The sequence below is a fragment of the Phycodurus eques genome, chromosome 10, assembly GCF_024500275.1.
Source record: "Phycodurus eques isolate BA_2022a chromosome 10, UOR_Pequ_1.1, whole genome shotgun sequence".
NCBI lineage: Eukaryota > Metazoa > Chordata > Actinopteri > Syngnathiformes > Syngnathidae > Phycodurus > Phycodurus eques.
This window is the reverse complement of record NC_084534.1, coordinates 13292250-13311543: the sequence shown is the minus strand read 5'-3', so window position 1 is coordinate 13311543 and position 19294 is coordinate 13292250. Positions and strand designations below refer to the sequence as shown.

The window sequence follows — 19294 nt, the reverse complement described above, 5'->3', positions numbered from 1 at the left end:
TCTGTGACTGCACCAATCTGTCCCTGTTCAAAGCCCTCACCGAAACTCATCTTTTTAAAATGGCTTTTAATGTTTAAATTCGACTTTCTATTTTGCACACGTTTTTTTAATATATCTTTTTTTTAATATCTACTTTTGTATCTATTCTTAACCTTGGACTGTTCAGCGTCTTTGAGTGCCCACAAAAGCACTTTTTAGATTGTATTATTATTATTATTATTATTGTTGTTGTTATTACTTTGCAAGAATTCAACCACAGGTGAGTCTAAATCAAATTCTGAACATTCGTTTACTTAATCATATATTGAAGTATTTAACATAGGTTTAAAAGTGATTGGTTCATTATAGGGCAGCAGAGTGAATGAGTGGTTAGCATGGCTGCCTCACAGTTCTGAGATCAGGGGTTCGAATCTGGGCTCCGGCCTTCCTGTGTGGAGTTATGCATGGTCTCATGTGCTTGCATGGGCTTTCTGCAGGTACTCTGGCTTCCTCCCACATTTTAAAAAATAATTACTTTAATTGAAGACTTGCGATTGTGTCTAGGCGTGAATGTGTGTGAGTGGTTGTTTGTGCCCTGCGATTGTCTGGCGACCAATCCAGGGTATATCCTGCCTCTTGCCCAAAGTCAGGTGTGATAGCAGTATAGAAAATGAGTGGATGGATGGTTAATTATGACCATAGTCACACCCCAAATATAACATATTTAAAACTTTTTATACACAATGGGTGCATTGCCAACAATATCTGAATGATTATTTGCAAAGGGATGGGGAGCAAACTGTAGACTTCATCCTTATGCTTTACTAGATTTATGTGCATAGCAACGTGACAAGATATGAAAAAAATGACAGTCTGTCAAAATGCTGAGTCTGGTCAGAACGGCCACTTCAACCTGAGTACAACGCACCAAGAATTTTGAAAATCGGATGATGGCTTCCATCCGAAATTGACAGTTTTTTTGTTTTTTTTGTCTGAACGAATGACCGTTTTGGGGAATGTGATATGGCCCATAGAAAATCTGGTGAAAAGCTGGCTTCAAATTAGAGTAAAACTGTCTAACTTTATTATTTCTCAACAGGTCTCCTTGACCCTTTTTTTTCATCTGCTACTTGGGGAAACCCTTCTCCGATTGGCTGACCAGTTTCAGTTAAAAATGAACACCAATAAACTGGCACGGGCGGTAATTCCGTGGTGTTCTCCAAGTCGATGCGTCAAAGCTATCGTGACGTTTCAAACTGCGTCACTTGCCCCAAAATCTCGACTGAAATTGTGTAAATATTATTTGTGAGAAGGGCCGTGAGGGCAGTAGAATAGGTCATGTACTTTAGTCGTCAATTATTTTTTCCTGAATTTATGATGGAGATTTTTAGAGCCGTTTCAAGTACTCATTCCATGTGATTTAGAAAACTCCACAAAGGTGGCAGCCAATTTTCACATCGCTAATGGGAATTTGTCTCTTCTAAACATGCATCAGATGTTCTGACAGCGAGAGGTCATTTTCTTTAAAAGAGTAACACGCACACACAAGACAGCCACGTTTATGTCTTTGACAGGATTGTGTTGCTTTGAATGACCTGAGGTCCAGTCATGAGGAGTTTTCCACAGGAAGAAACATTTGGAGAATAATTGTATCACTCTGCTTAGAGGAGAGGAATTTGGAGGGCCATGAGCTGCCAAATTCTGTGTAAAAAATGTTACATGCGGACGGGTGTGTCTCAAAATGGAATGGTTTGAATGAGATCAAAATGTCACAATGTGTACATCCATACACCGTAACCTTTATTGGAAATTCCTGTATGTCATCATCTTGTTTCAATTGTAAGGATTCATTTACAGGCAATGCAATATTTACCTGTGACGGTCCCAGCGGAAGAAATTATGTCTCAGCTGAAGATGCAGCTTCAAACAACTTCCTGCTGGAATACAATGTGTGACAGATGAGTTGCGATGAATTTCCAGCACGATCCAACATCATACATGGTGCTGCTGGTGGGGACACATGAGCGCAGGCAGCCTTCAACTAAAACGGGTCACTGTAGGAAAAAAAAAACAACTCCCTGCCTCAATTTATCTTAATTATACGAAGTTATGTTTGAGACTTTAGAAAAGCCCCTGGTAACGTTTTGAGGGCAGCAGGCAGCTGATGAAACGTATTCTTTCTTTGCCCCGGGAGGAGCTCGCGGTGTTAAAACCGCTTGAAAGATTTGAATGCAGACTCTAAATTGTCCAGCGGTGTAAATGTCAGTGTGAATAGTTGTTTGTTTATATTTGCCCCACAACTGGCTGGCATCCAGTCCATAGGTGTACCCCACCTCTCACCCAGTCAGCTGCTATAGGCTCCAGTTTATGTACTGTAGACAAAGCGGTACAGAAAATTGATGGATAAATACATTTGTGAGGTTTATTGTCTCTTGTCTGCCTCATTTCGTCATTGTGGTGGAGTTGTGTAATCTTGTTGGCATGAAAAAAAGTAAGAGACGAGTTCCTGACAAATGATTGAGCAAGCAGACATCTAATCCAAACCCAAAGTCTCATTTGGCGCACACAGACAATGGTAATGCAACACCTGACGATTATAATTGTGTTGAACAGACAAGCACAGACTGGTGAAGCAGCCACAAAACTCAAGATGTTTTCATGTCGATTGATACAAAGACTAATATTAGGCGAGAAACATAATTTCAGCTTTTATTTCCAGGTATTTGCATTTGTATGAGACACACGACATGCTAGAACTGCGTGTCAAACCAATTTTTGCTGCGCACCACATTGTAGTTATGGTTTCCCTCAAAGGGCCATTATGACTGTTGACACCTTATTAATGTACAATAGCCTCATTGTATTCTTACATATGAAAAAAAATTATGGCCATCGAGTTTTGAAATCAGAAGTCAAGGCAAATGGTTTGTTCAATTTATTTTAAAAATGTGTTGGTAACAGAAAAGAATGCTTGCAATATCTAAACACTATTAAAAGCGAAGACAATTTGCAATTGTGGCCCTAGACGTACAGAAAAAAAATGACCTGGCGGGCCGGCTGGGGCCCCCAGACTTTAAGTTTGACACGGGCGAACAAAGGCATATGAAATCCAGGCCTCAAGGTTTTCCAATGTAGGCTAACGTGGCTGTGTTAAAAAGAAGAAGTTCATTTCTTAAATTCTTGTGAGCGCCGCATGAGACGTGATCACGTCACAACAGACATTTACAAACGTCTGCTCCATAAACTCCAAACACGATCGGACGTGATTGCGCAACCATTCAAACGACTCACGTTTGAGCGACTGCAAAAACGCGTATCGTTTCTTGTGTTTTCTTTGCAGGGCAGAGTGCAAGATTTCAACTCCTCCGCTGTGAAAGAAGCTTTTGTGACTCGTTCGGTCCCCACCGGGGGTCGCGGGGAGCACTCCCCCATTCTCCTCCGAGCATGTGCGGAGCAAGTTTTGCGTGCGGCGCGCGGCTCCACCTCAGCGGGTCAAAGGATTTGGTTTTTCTTTCCTTCGTGTCTCGGAGCGCGTGAGTCGCAGGTGTGTTCCACCCGCAGCAGTGTTCGGGTGTCTCCCCTCCGAGCGCGCACTCCTCCTCCCCGAACATGTCTTGGTTTCTCTACACCGGCATGGAGGTGCTGATCGCCGTCTCGTCGGTCGTCGGCAACGTGATGGTGGTTTGGGCCGTGCGCATCAAGCGCTCGCTACGGGACACCACGTTTTGTTTCATCGTCTCGCTGGCCTTGGCTGACATTGCGGTCGGGGCTCTCGTCATCCCGCTCGCCATCACCATCAGCATCGGACCCAAGACTCACTTCTACAGCTGTCTGCTGGTCGCCTGCACCGTGCTCGTCCTCACGCAAAGTTCCATCCTGGCCCTGCTGGCCATCGCCATCGACCGCTACCTGAGGGTCAAAATACCCATGAGGTAGGCATACGACCCCACACATCTTTTCGCACTGAGCACGAGACGCCTTTTTGTTCGTGTCTGTAGCACCGATCGTCGTGTTATTTCATGCCCCTTTTACCGTGTACCTGCGCGAGTGTCGTACAAAGAACAATGGAGGTTAGTCGCAATTAGTTGGCAAGGCAAGCAACATGAATGTGCTTTGCCATCTGAAAGTCACTCTGTCATTGAGCCCGAGTGCAAAATTCTACATTGCAACTCCACAGGCAACTTTTAGAAATGTTCAATTAACTGAAAAAACAACAACAACAACAACAACACGTGGACTAATAAGGGAGGAGAGAAAAAGAAAGGTTGTATTGCAACTGTTCGGGGATGCCTTTCTTAGGTGGAGGCCTTTGTACACACACACACACACACACACACATATATATATATATATATATATATATATATATATATATATATATAGTGTACACTATATATATATACTATATATGTGTACACTATATATATATATATAGTGTACACTGCAAAAGATGGGTTTAAAAAAAAAGAAGCTAATGAAATGAGGAATAAATTACTTAATATAAGCAAAATTGGCAGCACGGTGGGTGACTAGTTAGCACATCTGCCTCACAGTTCTGAGCACCCGTGTTCGAATCCGGCCTCGCCTCTGTGGAGTTTGCATGTTCTCCCCGTGCCTGCGTGGATTTTCTCCCACATCCCTCAAACATGCACGGTAGGTTAATTGACAACTCAAAATTGCCGGTAGGTGTGAATGTGAGTGTGAATGGTTGTTTCTATGTGCCCTGCGATTGGCTGGCGACCAGTTGAGGGTGTACCCCGCCTCCTGCCCAGAGTCAGCTGAGATGGGCTCCAGCACGCCCGTGGCCTAGTGACGATAATCAGTTCAGAAAATGGATGGATGGATCAGCAAAACTGTCTGCCAAAAGAACAGGAACATTTCTGGCAAGAGTTTTTAAAGTAAACATAGACGGGCTCAATACCACCCACACCGATGTCTTAAAACTAGATTATTTATACAATTTACTCCTGCAGAATTATGACATTTCATATTTTAAGACAAAGTTACTCATAACAAGTAATAAAGGCGCAATAAGAAGGGACAATACATGGAGATTTGCATAAAGCAAGAGAAATGTTCTTATCCAGAAACTGAGAAACTAAGAGGAAATATCTCGGCAGACATGGATAAGCATATTTTGCCCCGATTTGCGATATTGAATCTCGGTTAGAGTTTAATATTTGCAGGGAAGTGGTTCACTCGTCTGACTTCTGCGCATGCAGCGTGAGTTCAGTTTCCACTCAGTGAACGTGTGAATGCGAGTATAAATGATTGCGTGTCTCTACGTGTGCCCCTGTGATTGACTGGCAACCAATTCGGGCTGGAGAAGCCTCAAGCCAGCCGGAATAGGCTCCAGGTCCCCTGCAACCCTGAACCTCAGCAATGTAAAACGTAGATTGATCATGTATTTCTATAATAAATCCCTCATTGATGATGAACTACAGTATACTATGGCAGCATGTGGTAGCACGCCAGCTTGAATCTCTATTGGAACATCTGTGTGTGGAGTTTGCATATTCTCTGCAAGTATTCTGGCTTCCTCTCTCATTCCAACATGCAATCCAGTTTATACTGTAACTCTTCCAATGATGTAAATTTAAGTCCATCATGTGCCCTCCAATTGACTGGCGACCAGTCTAGTAACCCACCTCTCGCCCAAAGCCAGCTGGGATAGGCTAATGCCTAATGAGGACAAGTAATGTTCAATTCAACAAGCTGTACGAAAAAATGGATGGGTAGATATTATTAGCAAGACCCTTTTCTGTAATGAAACAACTAGGTGATAGATTATGGATGGCTATATGGCATCTGAACAACTGAAGTATACAGAGGAGTTTGAAAAAAATGATCAAGCTAAAGAGTGTGTAATACAATATCCAGTGTTATTTTTGGCAACACTAAAATGATTATAGTGCATAGATTTATGTAGCAGAGATTGAATGATGGCATCTTTTCAAAGAAACAAATCCACTTCAAGTTCTCCTGTGTGACAATAAGCTTGGAATATTCTGACAAAGGATGCATGATTGGTCAATAGGCTCATGCTGGCTGCATGGTGGATTGCATAATTTCTCAAACTGGCCAAAGACACACACAAAAATACCAGTGGAACGCATTCTCAGGTTGTCAACGCAGTCTGGATTTGAAATGAAGTCTTATCTGAATAGTTCTTATTGTTGTTTTTTTGCTGCAAGGTTTGTTTGCCTTTTTCATGCAGCACTTAGTGGTTAAAAAAAAAAAAAGTCTATATACTCTACGCACGCACCACTTCTACGTTTGGGGTTAGGTGGCATGCTAACTTCCGGTCGCCAGTCAAATGTATAGCGATAGCATTGACAAGCATCAAACTTCTCAAAGTTTATTTTTGCTGCAAGATGGCATCCCCAGTAGCTTTAATTCAATGGACACCAGAAACGCATACCCAACTTAACCTTTTCACCGGAAATGCTTAATATGTTGCCGTGCATGTGGTCCATCCCAAAATGTATATTTGGTGCAAACACAACAATGCTTATCACCAAACCTCCAGTGAAGTAGCCTTGTATCGTTTGCATACAATTCTTTCAAACGAACACATCTTTTGAATGACTGTATGAAATCTAATCACTTCCTGAAGTACTTCGCACCTGTCTTAGTTTAGTTGACCTCTCGGCCGTGTGTGTGTGAGTGGACCTGTCTCATTCGGTGACTGGCCCGTGAATCTTTGCTGGAAAATGCAGGCTGCGTGCGGGCGGGGGAGGGACTGCGGGTGACTCGTGATACGTTCACTGTGAATGAACGATATCGATCACTCAGCGAAAGACAACACTCTTTTTCTGCCCTGCGTGATCCGCTCACTGGAAATGATCAACATGTATCCCTCTGGGAACGATTCTGCACTGAGTTGATTGCAACACTTTCCTCCTTGCGGGCAATGGCGGCTGGTAAGTGGCGGGCGCTAGGGCGCCACACCAACATGCGCCCACAACGCATGGTCATCGCCATATTACTTTCCTTGAAGACAAAAAAACAAATAAAATTATTGATAGCACAATAAAAATATTTTGAAATATATATATATATATATATATATATATATTTTTTTTTTTAGATGAGCAGGATAAATAGCATATTGGTAATGATAAGAAAAGCCGTTTCATTCATCTCTGTTATATATTTTAGTGACATAACATTGGCTCTGGGGTGCAAATATCTTTACCCATTGACTCTCGTTGAAAGTTTGACATCCGCAGTAGCTCCTCTTCAGTGCAACCTGTAGGGCTAAGGTGGGGTGGAACTTTCCAGCACACACAGATGATATATTTTTCTACAGCTCGTTCTCCATAGTATTAGTATTTATTTGTTTCGAGTTTTACATTTCATCGTACCTCTGCGACTTTGAAGGTCATTAAGTGTGCTAACATTGGCTGCTTGCATACTGTCATGACTTGGCAATAATCAGAAAGAGTGAAGACTCAGTGGTCACTCTTGTTGAAATGTTTACATGATCAAAAATGTTAGTAATACATTTCTCCGTGTGACTGTTGTTCATTTCTATCCATGTACCAGGGGCTACAAACTACAGCCTCAAGAATAGGCTTCCCCAACCTTTAGTGAAATCTTTGCCTGTTTAACTGAACACACAGCCGATATAGTCCAAGGTAGCCATAACTTATTTTGTTGTGTGAATGGCAACAGGTGCATGCACAGGTTTATTGTACCTTCTGCCATCTAATTGAAGAGTATTTAATTGTTATGCCCGTGCCAAATAGTAATTTTCTTACAATTAAGTAAAACGGAATCATGTCACCCCAGATGATCTCTTATGGCATCCAAGGTTGGTAATCACTGCTCGAGAATATTGCAACAAAGTTAATCCACAGAATGTATGTGGCGATCACGGAAGCAAGTCAGTAGAAAATTGCAAGCGGTAGACTCCAAGTTTGAACATACAATACATCTTCTCAGTCTTTGAGTAATTACACTTCCATTACGTTTTGTATGAAATCCTACTAAATGGTGATGGCTGACGAGGAACATTAACATACACTACCGCATACAGGACTATATAGTGCCTTAGAGAAGAGAGATTGTTAGCAAAAGCAATCACAAGGACTAGAATTAACATAACTTACTAACAGTACAGTAACAGTTCTAAACACTTTGTCCTTCTCCCCTGTCACCATAGCTACAAGCGAGTGGTGACCCCTCAGCGAGCCGGCTCGGCCGTGTTGCTGTGTTGGCTGGTGTCCATCTTAGTGGGCCTCACACCTATGTTTGGATGGAATAACTTACAACGTCTCCTTGACAATGGCTCCTTTGTCAGCGACGACCTCGTGGTGGAGTGCCGCTTTGAGACAGTCATCAGCATGGATTACATGGTCTACTTCAACTTCTTTGGCTGGGTGTTGCCCCCTCTAGTCCTCATGCTCATCATCTATGTGGAGATTTTCTACGTGATTCATAAACAGCTCAATAAGAAGGTGAGACCAACTTCTCCTATTTTTGTAGGCAGAGTATTATTGCACTGCAATCTTCTAGAATACAAGAGTACCAGTAACTGGCCACCACACCTACTTACAGCTAAATTAAGGAGAAAAATAGAAGGTGCCCCCATTTGCAATAGAGCTGAGTTTGTGGTTCAGTTCAATTTGGTATACATTTGATTGCATTTGAAAAGGTGCCCAAAATATTTAACGCTTGTGGAGGGTGGCGCGAAGCACAAAAGCCATGTAGGTACACGTGACAACGAAATGATCTTACCCATTTTCTTTGTTGTTTGATGCTGAATTGTTTCTTCAGCTGACACATGCGGTCACCATCCTGCCAAGTATGCACACGCTCCCGGCAGTGGAAACACAAGGCTGATTTCAGGGTTTACACAATCCCTCCACAAGCCTCGAGGGCTCTATTTCCGTAGACGGTACATCTACGGCAGGCCACAATTTCTGCCGCATCCTACATTTTGTGCAAGCGCAAGGCTCACTGCACCTGTTTGCCAATTTGGCAGACGGGTCTGCGACAAGCTGGGCGATCCAGCTCAGCGAGGGTGTGTCCTTTTACATGCCCCCAGCCAAGTGACAATTTGTTGTCAGAAAGTCGGTCTAAACTTACACCTGCTGGGACCACATCTATGTCCGACAGATTCTGAGGGCTGCGGACATGTGTGGTGGATGTCAGACGTATTCCATTCATGAATATGTGAACAGCGGGGATCAAACCTTTGAATCGTTGTCGGAATCAATTCATTGAATGCATTGTTATCATTATATTTTTTTTAATCATCCCACTAGCCGGCACGCAGCTATGCACACGAACAATCAGGGGAAGGGATAGAGGTCTGTGGACATATTTAAGTTGCCAGCGGTTATCACCAGCTCCCAGTATTTAATAAGGACAATGGACAGTGACAATGCTCCATCACGCATGGATCACTGGGTTGTTTTCTGCATAGAGATGTCTCCATGCGAGACTGTCATTGTGCCACATTAAAATGGAATGAGAGCAGACACTTGGATTGGCAGCAATTGAAGACGGCTACGTGAACCCCCACGGGGTGCAGACCGCTATACTTTAAATACGCCAACTTGTGCCCATCTGCGAAATTACGAAAACCCTGTAAAACCCGCCTCCGTTTATGTCACCCACGCCGGTGACGAAAATAGAGCCCTGAGAATGTGTCTGTTGGAATCTGTGTTGTACATCCCAAAAGTATTTGATTGGGTTAAGGGTGAGGGCTTCCAAGTAATTCAGGCTAAACTCATCCAAGCATGCCTTTAGTCACCTTGCTTTGTGCACTCTGGCCCAGTCCTCTGGAACATAAAAGAGCCGTCCCCAAAGTGTTCCCATGGATAGAGACCAAGATGTCTTATGCCTGGATAAGACTACAAGACAAATTTGGCCTTTCAGAATTGCACTATGTCAGACTACTGCCATAAAACTTTGCCGTATCTCGGTCAGATGGTGGCAAAACTACATGACGTGTTCCGATACCAGCATATCCCGTCTTTTACAATCACTGGGCTTTATCTTGTCAAACGAAACACTGTCAGAGAGGCGCGACTAGAAAACGTGTCGCCGGTCAACGCGTTACCATGGTGACGACAACACTAATGGATCGTGCCAATGTATTGTCTGGGGAAAAAAAGGAAAAAAATGAAAAAGGTCGGGTGGTCGTCACCGGTGCTTGGGAGAGGACGTCCATTCAAGGATTGCTTGAGGTATGTTCACATACTTTTAATACGATACGGCTCGCAAGCAGGCAACCAAACGTTATGTAGCCTAGCAAGCTAGTGTTAGCACTAACAGTCGTACGTAAACATGCCAGCACTCTGTCCAATCATGCGATAAAGCCTCAGTAAACATTGGTTTGTGCGCGTGAATAAATGTTGACAATGGCAAGCATGGGAGGGGATGCGCTAGTCACAGTATGCAATCCTATTGCTCGACGTTAAGGTGCGCCGTCGGAGCGCTGTCGTTGATTTCACACTACACGGAAGATATCCCCAAAAAATCGAACACTTTTCATTTTGCCGTTGTAGGGCTATCGCAGGTCCAAATTGGTGGTCGTGGATTACGTCACACAAGTTTTGTCGTTCCCAACAAAATATATCGGGCCCGATCTGGGAAATCGCTTTCGATAGCTAGTCGGGCCAATATCGGGCCCAAATACTATGACTTTTATGGGGGTAAAGCGTGTTCCTTTTTCTATAGGTAGTGTTTATGGAGAAGAAAACACTTAAAATTCCATAAAATAAAAAATGTGGCCCTATTTTTCTGATATTTTCAAAGGGGTAAGTGGGCCCATTAAAGTCTGTGGTAACCCGAGCCCCATGACTGTACATAAAGCCTTTAATATGTCATAAAAGCAAAAGCCTGTAAGGTCATCATCCAAAACAAGGTTTTCCTACTTTCAAGCCTGATAAAATAGTATAAACACGGCGCCATGATGGCAAGTGTCTGCCGTGACAACCAGAAGTGTACATCAGTCTGCCTGTGTCACACAATGCATCAAACAGAAACCTGTGTCATCCATCGGAACTGTTTTCCAACATCTTGGAGGCATTTGAGATGCAAAACTGAGCTGACGAAACCTGTTTATACCGAAGATGCGGAAATGAATCTGCAAGCACTTACCTCGTGGGATTTCTTCTTTCCTCAAGAAGGCATTTCAATGGTCAATGTTTTCATTTATTTATTTTTTTTTTTTAAACAAGCCTATTAAATTGTTTCATTATTTATCCATCCATCCATCCATTTTCTGATCCGCTTCTCCTCACTAGGGTCGCGGGCGTGCTGGAGCCTATCCCAGCTGTCATCGGGCAGGAGGCGGGGTACACCCTGAACTGGTTGCCAGCCAATCGCAGGGCACATTGAAACAGACAACCATTCGGACTCACAGTCATGCCTACGGGCAATTTAGACTCTCCAATTAATGCATGTTTTTGGGACGTGGGAGGAAACCGGAGTGCCCGGAGAAAACCCACGCAGGCACAGGGGAGAACATGCAAACTCCACACAGGCGAGGCCGGGGATTGAACCCGAGTCCTCAGACCTGTGAGGCTGACGCTCTAACCAGTCGTCCACCGTCATTATTTATTTAAAAAAAAAAAAACGGTTAACCAACAACAAAAACATCCAGACTTTCAATATAAGCAAAAACTCCACCGCAGAATACTCAAGACGTTCAAAAAGGAAATGTCATCGCCTTCTGCACCTGACGTGTCCAAAATGTGGACAGAGCAAAATCAAGGCTGAAAATCAATATTTCATCCCACAACAAGCCTAAAATTACTACTGAGTCTATTTTGGGGGGGGGGTTTCCTCTGAAGACATCATTTGTAAATCCAGAACTATGGAATCAATTCCAATGTGGTGGCCTAATAAATATGTTCATCCACTTATATAGTCTATATATGCTGACATTGTGGTTCTTTGTCTCTGTGCAGGTGACAGTGAGCCATGCAGACCCCAGTCATTACTTCGGCAAGGAGCTCAAGCTTGCCAAGTCCTTGGCTCTTGTTCTTTTACTTTTTGCTGTTAGCTGGCTTCCCCTTCACATCCTTAACTGCATCACACTCTTTTGCCCCAAGTGTGACAAACCACCAAGCCTCATTTTCATCGCCATCCTCCTAACCCACGGCAACTCTGCTGTCAATCCCATCGTATACGCTTTCCGCATTAAGAAATTCCGCACAGCCTTCTGGAAAATTTGGAATCAGTACGTCCTTTGTCGGGATCCAGTTGGTCAGCTTCCTCAGAGAGGGAGTCAGAGAATGCAGAATACCGCAAGGAGGCTGAGGCACAACGACGACGATGACGACGATGATGATGTGTGACCCTTGGCAACAGACAATTACCATGTCTCATTTCTCAATCCAGTGTTTTGCACAGTAATATCCAGGATTTGGGCTTATTTTTTCAAAAGTCTAGGGATAACAAAATGACCTTATTTAAAGGATGGCAGATGGATGAAAACTACTGTGGATCTATTCCATCCAAAACGCTCCATATAAGGATAAATTGACAAATCAGACCGACTCAGATGGGAATGTGTTTGTTTATGTCTCGACCAGCACCACAATTTGGTGATGTCATATGGGATAAGGGGCTTACCATCAATGTGAATGACTGTGTAAAGATATTTTAATGAACATGAAGTATGATAATACAGTATTGTACACTCTTTTTAGTTAGTATACTGGTGAGCTGTATTTATGAACTTGAACAGCAGGAATGCGGCACTGGCTTCATATAAGCATCCATCCATTTCCTCACTAGGGTCGTGGGGGCTTCAGATGTGTAATTGAGCAAATTTACGACAGTCGAGTAGGTGCTTTGAGAAATTGAGAGAGACAAGGATGAATGAAAAATGCAAAAAAATGAATGGTAAATGATGCAAAAGCTGTGCTCAGGGGAGAAAGACCCAATTGCCTATCATTTACATACAGTACGTCACATGCTTTTACAGGCGTGTTGTGCATGAGCACGTGGAGTTGATTTGATTATCTTTTATGTTGCTGAGACACAAAACACCATCCTTGTCGCCCAAGCCTGAAACTTCAATTTAACACTTACGTATACTACTACGGTATCTCTATTGCTGTGAGAAATACCATGTCGCTGTCTCCCAAAAAAATAACTTAGATTTTAGGAGACCACTTTGTGGCTGCACTCATCTTTTTTTCACTGAGCAGATTGGACTCATCTCAATCCGTGTGAACTTGTGGAAGTAAGGGTGATGGAAGTATACACAGCTGAGCCCAATGCGATTCATATCCTGGCCTAATTTGGAGATAAAGTAAACTTCTGTTTTTTTGAATGGGTATCATCCAGTTGAAAAAACAACAACAAGAAATTGACCAAAAACTGGAAGAACTTGTGTTTGACAATGGTTTGAAAATAATTCATATCCATGACACTTCTGAGAAAATACAATATTTTGGACCATTCTAAAGGATCCTGGTTACTGGATAATCTAGAGCCGTATAATCATCTACGAATAATTTTGTAATGTACAATTAAAAAAAGATGAATTACGGCGTCTTACAGTTGTTGTTTGCCACTTGTGCCATTTCCAGCTAAAGGATACCCATTCACTGAATATAAATTCACTTTAAATCAATATTGGGCCACAGTATGAATAATTTTTTGTGTAACTGTGTATTATTGTGTTTGAAAATTATATATTTGTGGAAACAGTGGTACATAATGATATCACTCATTATATCAGGGGTGTCAAACAGATTTTTGTCTCGGGGCGGATTATAATTATGATTTACCTCAGAGGGCCGTAAGAACAGTGAAATGTTTAATCACCAAATCATATTATTACCATTACACAACAAATTGAGGGATAACTAGTTTTGAAATCAGAAGACAAGGATAACAGTTTGTTTGAGTATTGTTTAAGTTACTGTAGAAGAAGGGTTTGGTAACAGAGAAATGCAATATCTCAACATTATTGCTTATTATTATGACAATTTTGAATTTGGCTACAGATTTGAGCAAAACGTTGACGAGCATGATTTGCTTTCGCGGGCCACATAAAATGATGCGGCGGGCCGCATCTGGCCTCCGGGCCTTGAGTTTGACACCTATGCACTATATCATCTAATAATAAAGCCTTTGTAAAAATATACCCTCCAATAACACTTGCCTGGTACTCTGCAGTTGAGTAAATAAACACAATTGGAGACTATATGAGGAAAGCCATTTTTCTCCTGATTAAACCTCATAAGACAAAGCCACTCTCTTCTCTCTGCAGCGCTTTATAATTCAGTGAAAACAGTGCTTACTGTTAAAGTGTAAAATGTTAGTTACATTCATGGAACAAAATGATCAATTTTTCAACACAGGTTTGGAGCAGACAACAATGTGTACATGTGAATATATAGTAAAGGGAATTTTGTTTTTTTGAGAGGATTCTTTAGGTTTTTCAAAAACAGTCTTAAGTCATAATAACGAAGTGGAATGACAATATTAATTACAATCTTCTGGCTTTAGTATCACCAAAAAAAAAAAAAAAAAAAAAAAAAAAACAACAAACAAAAAAGATATAGGCTACAGATTTTTACTTACAGATAAGAGTGTGTGAAATAGCTTTTTTCTAAGAGGCAAAGCTTTTTTTTTTTTTTTTTTTTGCCGTGTACATTGCACTTTTTTTGGTGTCTCTTTAAATCGACTTCAGGCACAACGGCTCCAGACGTGCCTGATATGTTTCAAAGTGTTTGTGCAAATGGACAGACAGTAGTAGTTCAGTGTGCAAACGGCTTATATTACACTCCAACTGTTTCTTGTTAACAGCCAAACAAACACATTTGTCAGATTTGGTATGGATAAGGAGATTTTACATTTCTCATTGTTTGCGACTGCAGTCAGGGAGTCGAAAGTCTTCAAAGCAGAATATCAAAGTCATTCACTTTCTGTCTAACAGAGGGAAGACCAAGTTGCCACATATAATTTGTTAATTCTTTTCAATGACAGGGCGACGCCATCAAAGTCACTTCTGCTTTCGTAGTCAACGTTTTTATCGTAACTTGATTAAATTCACAGTTTGCCAGTGGTGTCAGGCGTGTAAATAACACGTCAACTACCTTGTGCTGCCCCCTGCTGGCTGTATGTCATGTAATTCTAAAGCAATGGCTATCAGTTTTTACACCCAAGTATCACCAAGCTCTCCTAGTACCACAATAATCACAACATTCAAGGTTTTTATTCCTAAAACGTATATTTATTATTGGAAGCAACTGTAGCATTATGCAGTTCGAATATTAACACTGCGCTTAAACACAGGACAAAAAAAAAGTGTATACTGTACTTAATAATGATTCAATTAAAATGTACATAAGTTAAATAAAACGGGCTTAAAAGTTTTAAAATAAGCATTTAAAGATTGATGTAATGTACTTAAAATGTACTGTAATAGATTTTTTTTAAAAAAAAGGTTTAAACACCCTAATTCCTCTGCAAAGCTACAAGCTTCAGTTTAAATGTAAATTGTGCTCTTTTATTTAATTCGGTGATTCTTTCCCATACAACTAGAGAGAGAGCCCATTCTGTGTCAGACACATGGAATGTTCCTGGAGTTGTAAACATGACATGCTAACACGTCTTAGCTTTTTACATACAGTATACTGTACACCACATGGATATCATCAATTTTAATAGTTTGCCCTTTGGCCGCAGCAAACTACACATTTGTTTGCATCCTATTTCTCGGGATTATATTGTTTTATCCTTTGGTTGTTTATTTTTCCCCAGTTTAGTTGCTCCCTTGAGTCAAATATAATTGTGTCTTATGAACTTGTATGTGCTCGGAAGTGCTTCTTTGTGGTTTCCACATGTATCGGATTTAAAGATGTGAAAAATGACAGCGAGAGGCAACACTAAAGCATGTCGGAGATGCATGTGAATGGCAGTCATTAGTTTGGGAAAATACTCAAGCATTTCCTTTGGCATGATGGGAATTGAGTCCACAAACAGATGGCCATAAAATATGTAAATACCCAAAAAGCACTTTCTGTTTGAAACAAATATGTTTGCTTCAAGACGCAAAAGGAAAAAAAAATATTCTTACCTTGGGTGACAAACTTTAAATGTTAAATATTTGCTATACCATCTACAGTATAGTAACAATAATACAGGACAACACACTGAACGGTAGATGTGCATTTATTTGACTATAAACGTGGGTGTAGCCGTGTGCATACATACAGTACCTTCATTAAATGATGACACCGGCGTTTTTCAGCGTCATGCGCGTGCATGACATAGCAGAGCTATGAGGGCGAAAATAAAACCTTTCAAAGCGAACTGCAGAAAATAAAGGCTTTTTACATAAAAATCAAAAAATTTAAAATATATAAATACACACTGTGTATGTACATTATATATAATATATATATATATATAATACACGCAATTCCAATGAAGTTGGGATGTTGTGTTAAACAAATAAAAACAGAATGCAATGATTTGCAAATCATGTTCGACCTATATTTAATTGAATACATATATACATATATATATATTGAATATATATATATATATACATATATATATATTGAATATATATATACATACACACACACATACACAGTGTGTATTTCGGCTTATTTTAAAAAATGCAGTCAGATAAATCAGAACAAACCAGTTAAAAAGAACAAGAAAAACACTTAAGTGTCTGATGTTATTTCAACCATGCATCTGAATGACTCCAGATGTTTAGCGGAATGTTATCTATGATGGCTTTTGTTTACTAAAAGAAATTGTTTCTACCTTCTGAATAATAACAGCTTCATAACAATTACATTTCATGTACGGTACACATTACATGGCATATGGTAAACATATACAAAATTTCAAGTTTTTCCATTAATATCTTACATTATGTGAGTCACTCAATCTGATTTAACAGCTGGAAAGAGGGTATGAGTCTTTGTGGCAAAGTGCATTACCAACAAAATTTGGATAAAGAACTAAGCAAACAGAGCTTTATTAATCTAAAAATAATGTCTCATGAAATAATATTGGAATAGAATATGGAAGAACTTTAACTAATAGAGGGTCCGTAAAGGGGCAGGATGTCAAATCCCATTTAAACATTAAAAAAAACTTTTTTTTTTTTTAAACATCTTATATTTAAGTGTTATTTGAGATTGAGAACTCCAGAAGTTCTGTTGGTGCAGCATTGTTGTTCAGCTTGGTTTCCTCCTCTATGAACCATGATTCAAATGTCTCCTATATTTTCTCGCACTTTTTCCTGCAAGAAATCAAACAGGAAACACACTCAGACACGACTCCGACAGGAAGAAAGTGCATCCAACTTCATATAAGATGCAAGACTTTCCCACATAAGAGGAGTTTTGTCACGCAACGTCTTCATTCTAGGGCTGCACGATATTGGGAAAAATGTCATTACAATTTTTTTTTTTAAACCCATTATATATTGTGATGTGAAATAATACAGGATCAGTGTTGGGAAAGTTCATTTTATACGCAAACTATTTCAAAGTTCAGTTCACCAGTCCAAAAATGAACCAGTTCTTTTTTTCTCTCTCAATGTTGCTATTACCCTGAAAATACTGCCATTTCATTTCTCCATTGTTGCCACCCATTCAAGTCCACACTTGAAGTCAGCTGCAGGTTTCACCCTAGAATCTCAAAAACATGAGGGACATCTTGTTGCTTGAATGGCGTTTCTTAAAATGAGGAAGTAAAACAAAAACAGGACTTTGTCCTTAATGTGCAAAGAAAAGCACGCAACACAGTATGAAAGGAACAATGGCAAAATTACATTGATAACTTTCCATTCCTCGCAGCTCTGCCTGACTATATTAAAATAATTTATCTATTCTATTACAAAACAAAATAAATTCCATATTATCACAATGTGATCGTAGTGTTCTAACTAAAGCATTCTGATACAAATAATTTTCCTAGTAATCAATTTTTACAATTATGTACTGTACTACAAAAGAACACATTCTCTCCCATTTACGCAATGTCCCTGGACGCACCACGTGGACTCGCACAGATGCAGCGCGCTTGCCTAATTTAATTCTGAAGAGCAAAATAGGAACACAATTTTTTAATCACTGAGCATGTCCAAACAGGTTCCACCAAACAGGTGCTGGTCACTTTTAATTTTACAGTTGATTCACTGTATCGTACAGTACATTACATCGCAGCAGACCCTACGATGTGACTATTGCGCACACGTACATCGCGATGATGATTCTCAAACAAAATATCGTGCAGCCTTACGTCATTCACAGATCAATGCAATATTGACAACTTTCCATTGGCAAAAGTCTGGACTACCAAGTACTACTAGTCAGTTGGGGTTCCAAATACTGTGAACCCCCACATAATGGCGGTTCAGTATTCACAAATTCACATAGTTGCCGATTATTTATTGGAACCTATCCTGTCTTATTTGCTGACACTCTCAGCTAGTTGCCATTTTTTGTGCTCAGGCCAAAGCAATTAAAATATTTCTTTTGCGCCATCTGGTGAAATCTTGGCGTTGTTGTTAGGTTTAATTTGTTGATAGTTTTTTTTTTTTCCAACTGCGTTTGAGGTGTCCTGTTTTGTTGGCGGTCCTTGAAAGCACCTCATTGTCAATTCAAAGTGAAAATGCAAATATGTTTCTGCTTCTCTCCCGTTACTACTTATATCCTGTGCAGTTTTGGGAAGATTACTTTGGAAAGGTAGTTTTTGGTTACAATTACAAGTTACCCTGTTGAAAATTTAATCGTAGTGGAACTATTTCAATTACAAATAATTTTGATTCAATGCATCAAGAGGACCCTTGGATGTTTCCTGGACCCTTGGATTAATTTAAAACCACAGACCCTTGGATTAAAACTATAGACCATTTTTTGGAATTAACCACATACTCGTTCACACAAATAACTAATCACTAAACATGACGAAATGTAAGTACAAAAGAAAAAAAACGTGTTTGCTGCATTATATGCGTACAGCTAGTGGAAAACCATAACATGTTGACCTAATGACAAATGTGCATAATTGAAACCAAGGCTGTCAAACTCATTTCATCTTGCAGGCCACGTTCACTCCAATTTGATCTCAAGTGACCCGGACCAGTATATCCGTGGCCCAATAAGCTATAAATAATTTCCTTTTTTTTGGGGTGCACATAATTACGACTACATTTGGGAAAATATTCACATTTATTATTATCTTGTTGCAGATCTTGTTTCAAATCAGAAGAGCAATCTCAACAGTCATAACAAAAATGTGTGCAATTACAACATTATGAATCAGTGGTTTCATTTACAGTTGCAATTTACAGACCACAGTAGATCCA

General features: G+C 40.4%; 1 protein-coding gene across 1 annotated transcript; it reads left to right on the top strand.

Annotated features, from left to right (window-relative positions):
• The first annotated feature begins 3273 nt into the window (after positions 1-3273).
• On the top strand, positions 3274-14369 carry LOC133408628 (adenosine receptor A1-like). The gene is made up of 3 exons (XM_061687719.1): positions 3274-3911; positions 8147-8441; positions 11907-14369. Exons 1-3 carry the CDS (start codon positions 3589-3591, stop codon positions 12294-12296), a joined length of 1008 nt encoding a protein of 335 aa, XP_061543703.1. The 5' UTR covers positions 3274-3588; the 3' UTR covers positions 12297-14369.
• The last annotated feature ends 4925 nt before the right edge of the window (positions 14370-19294 follow it).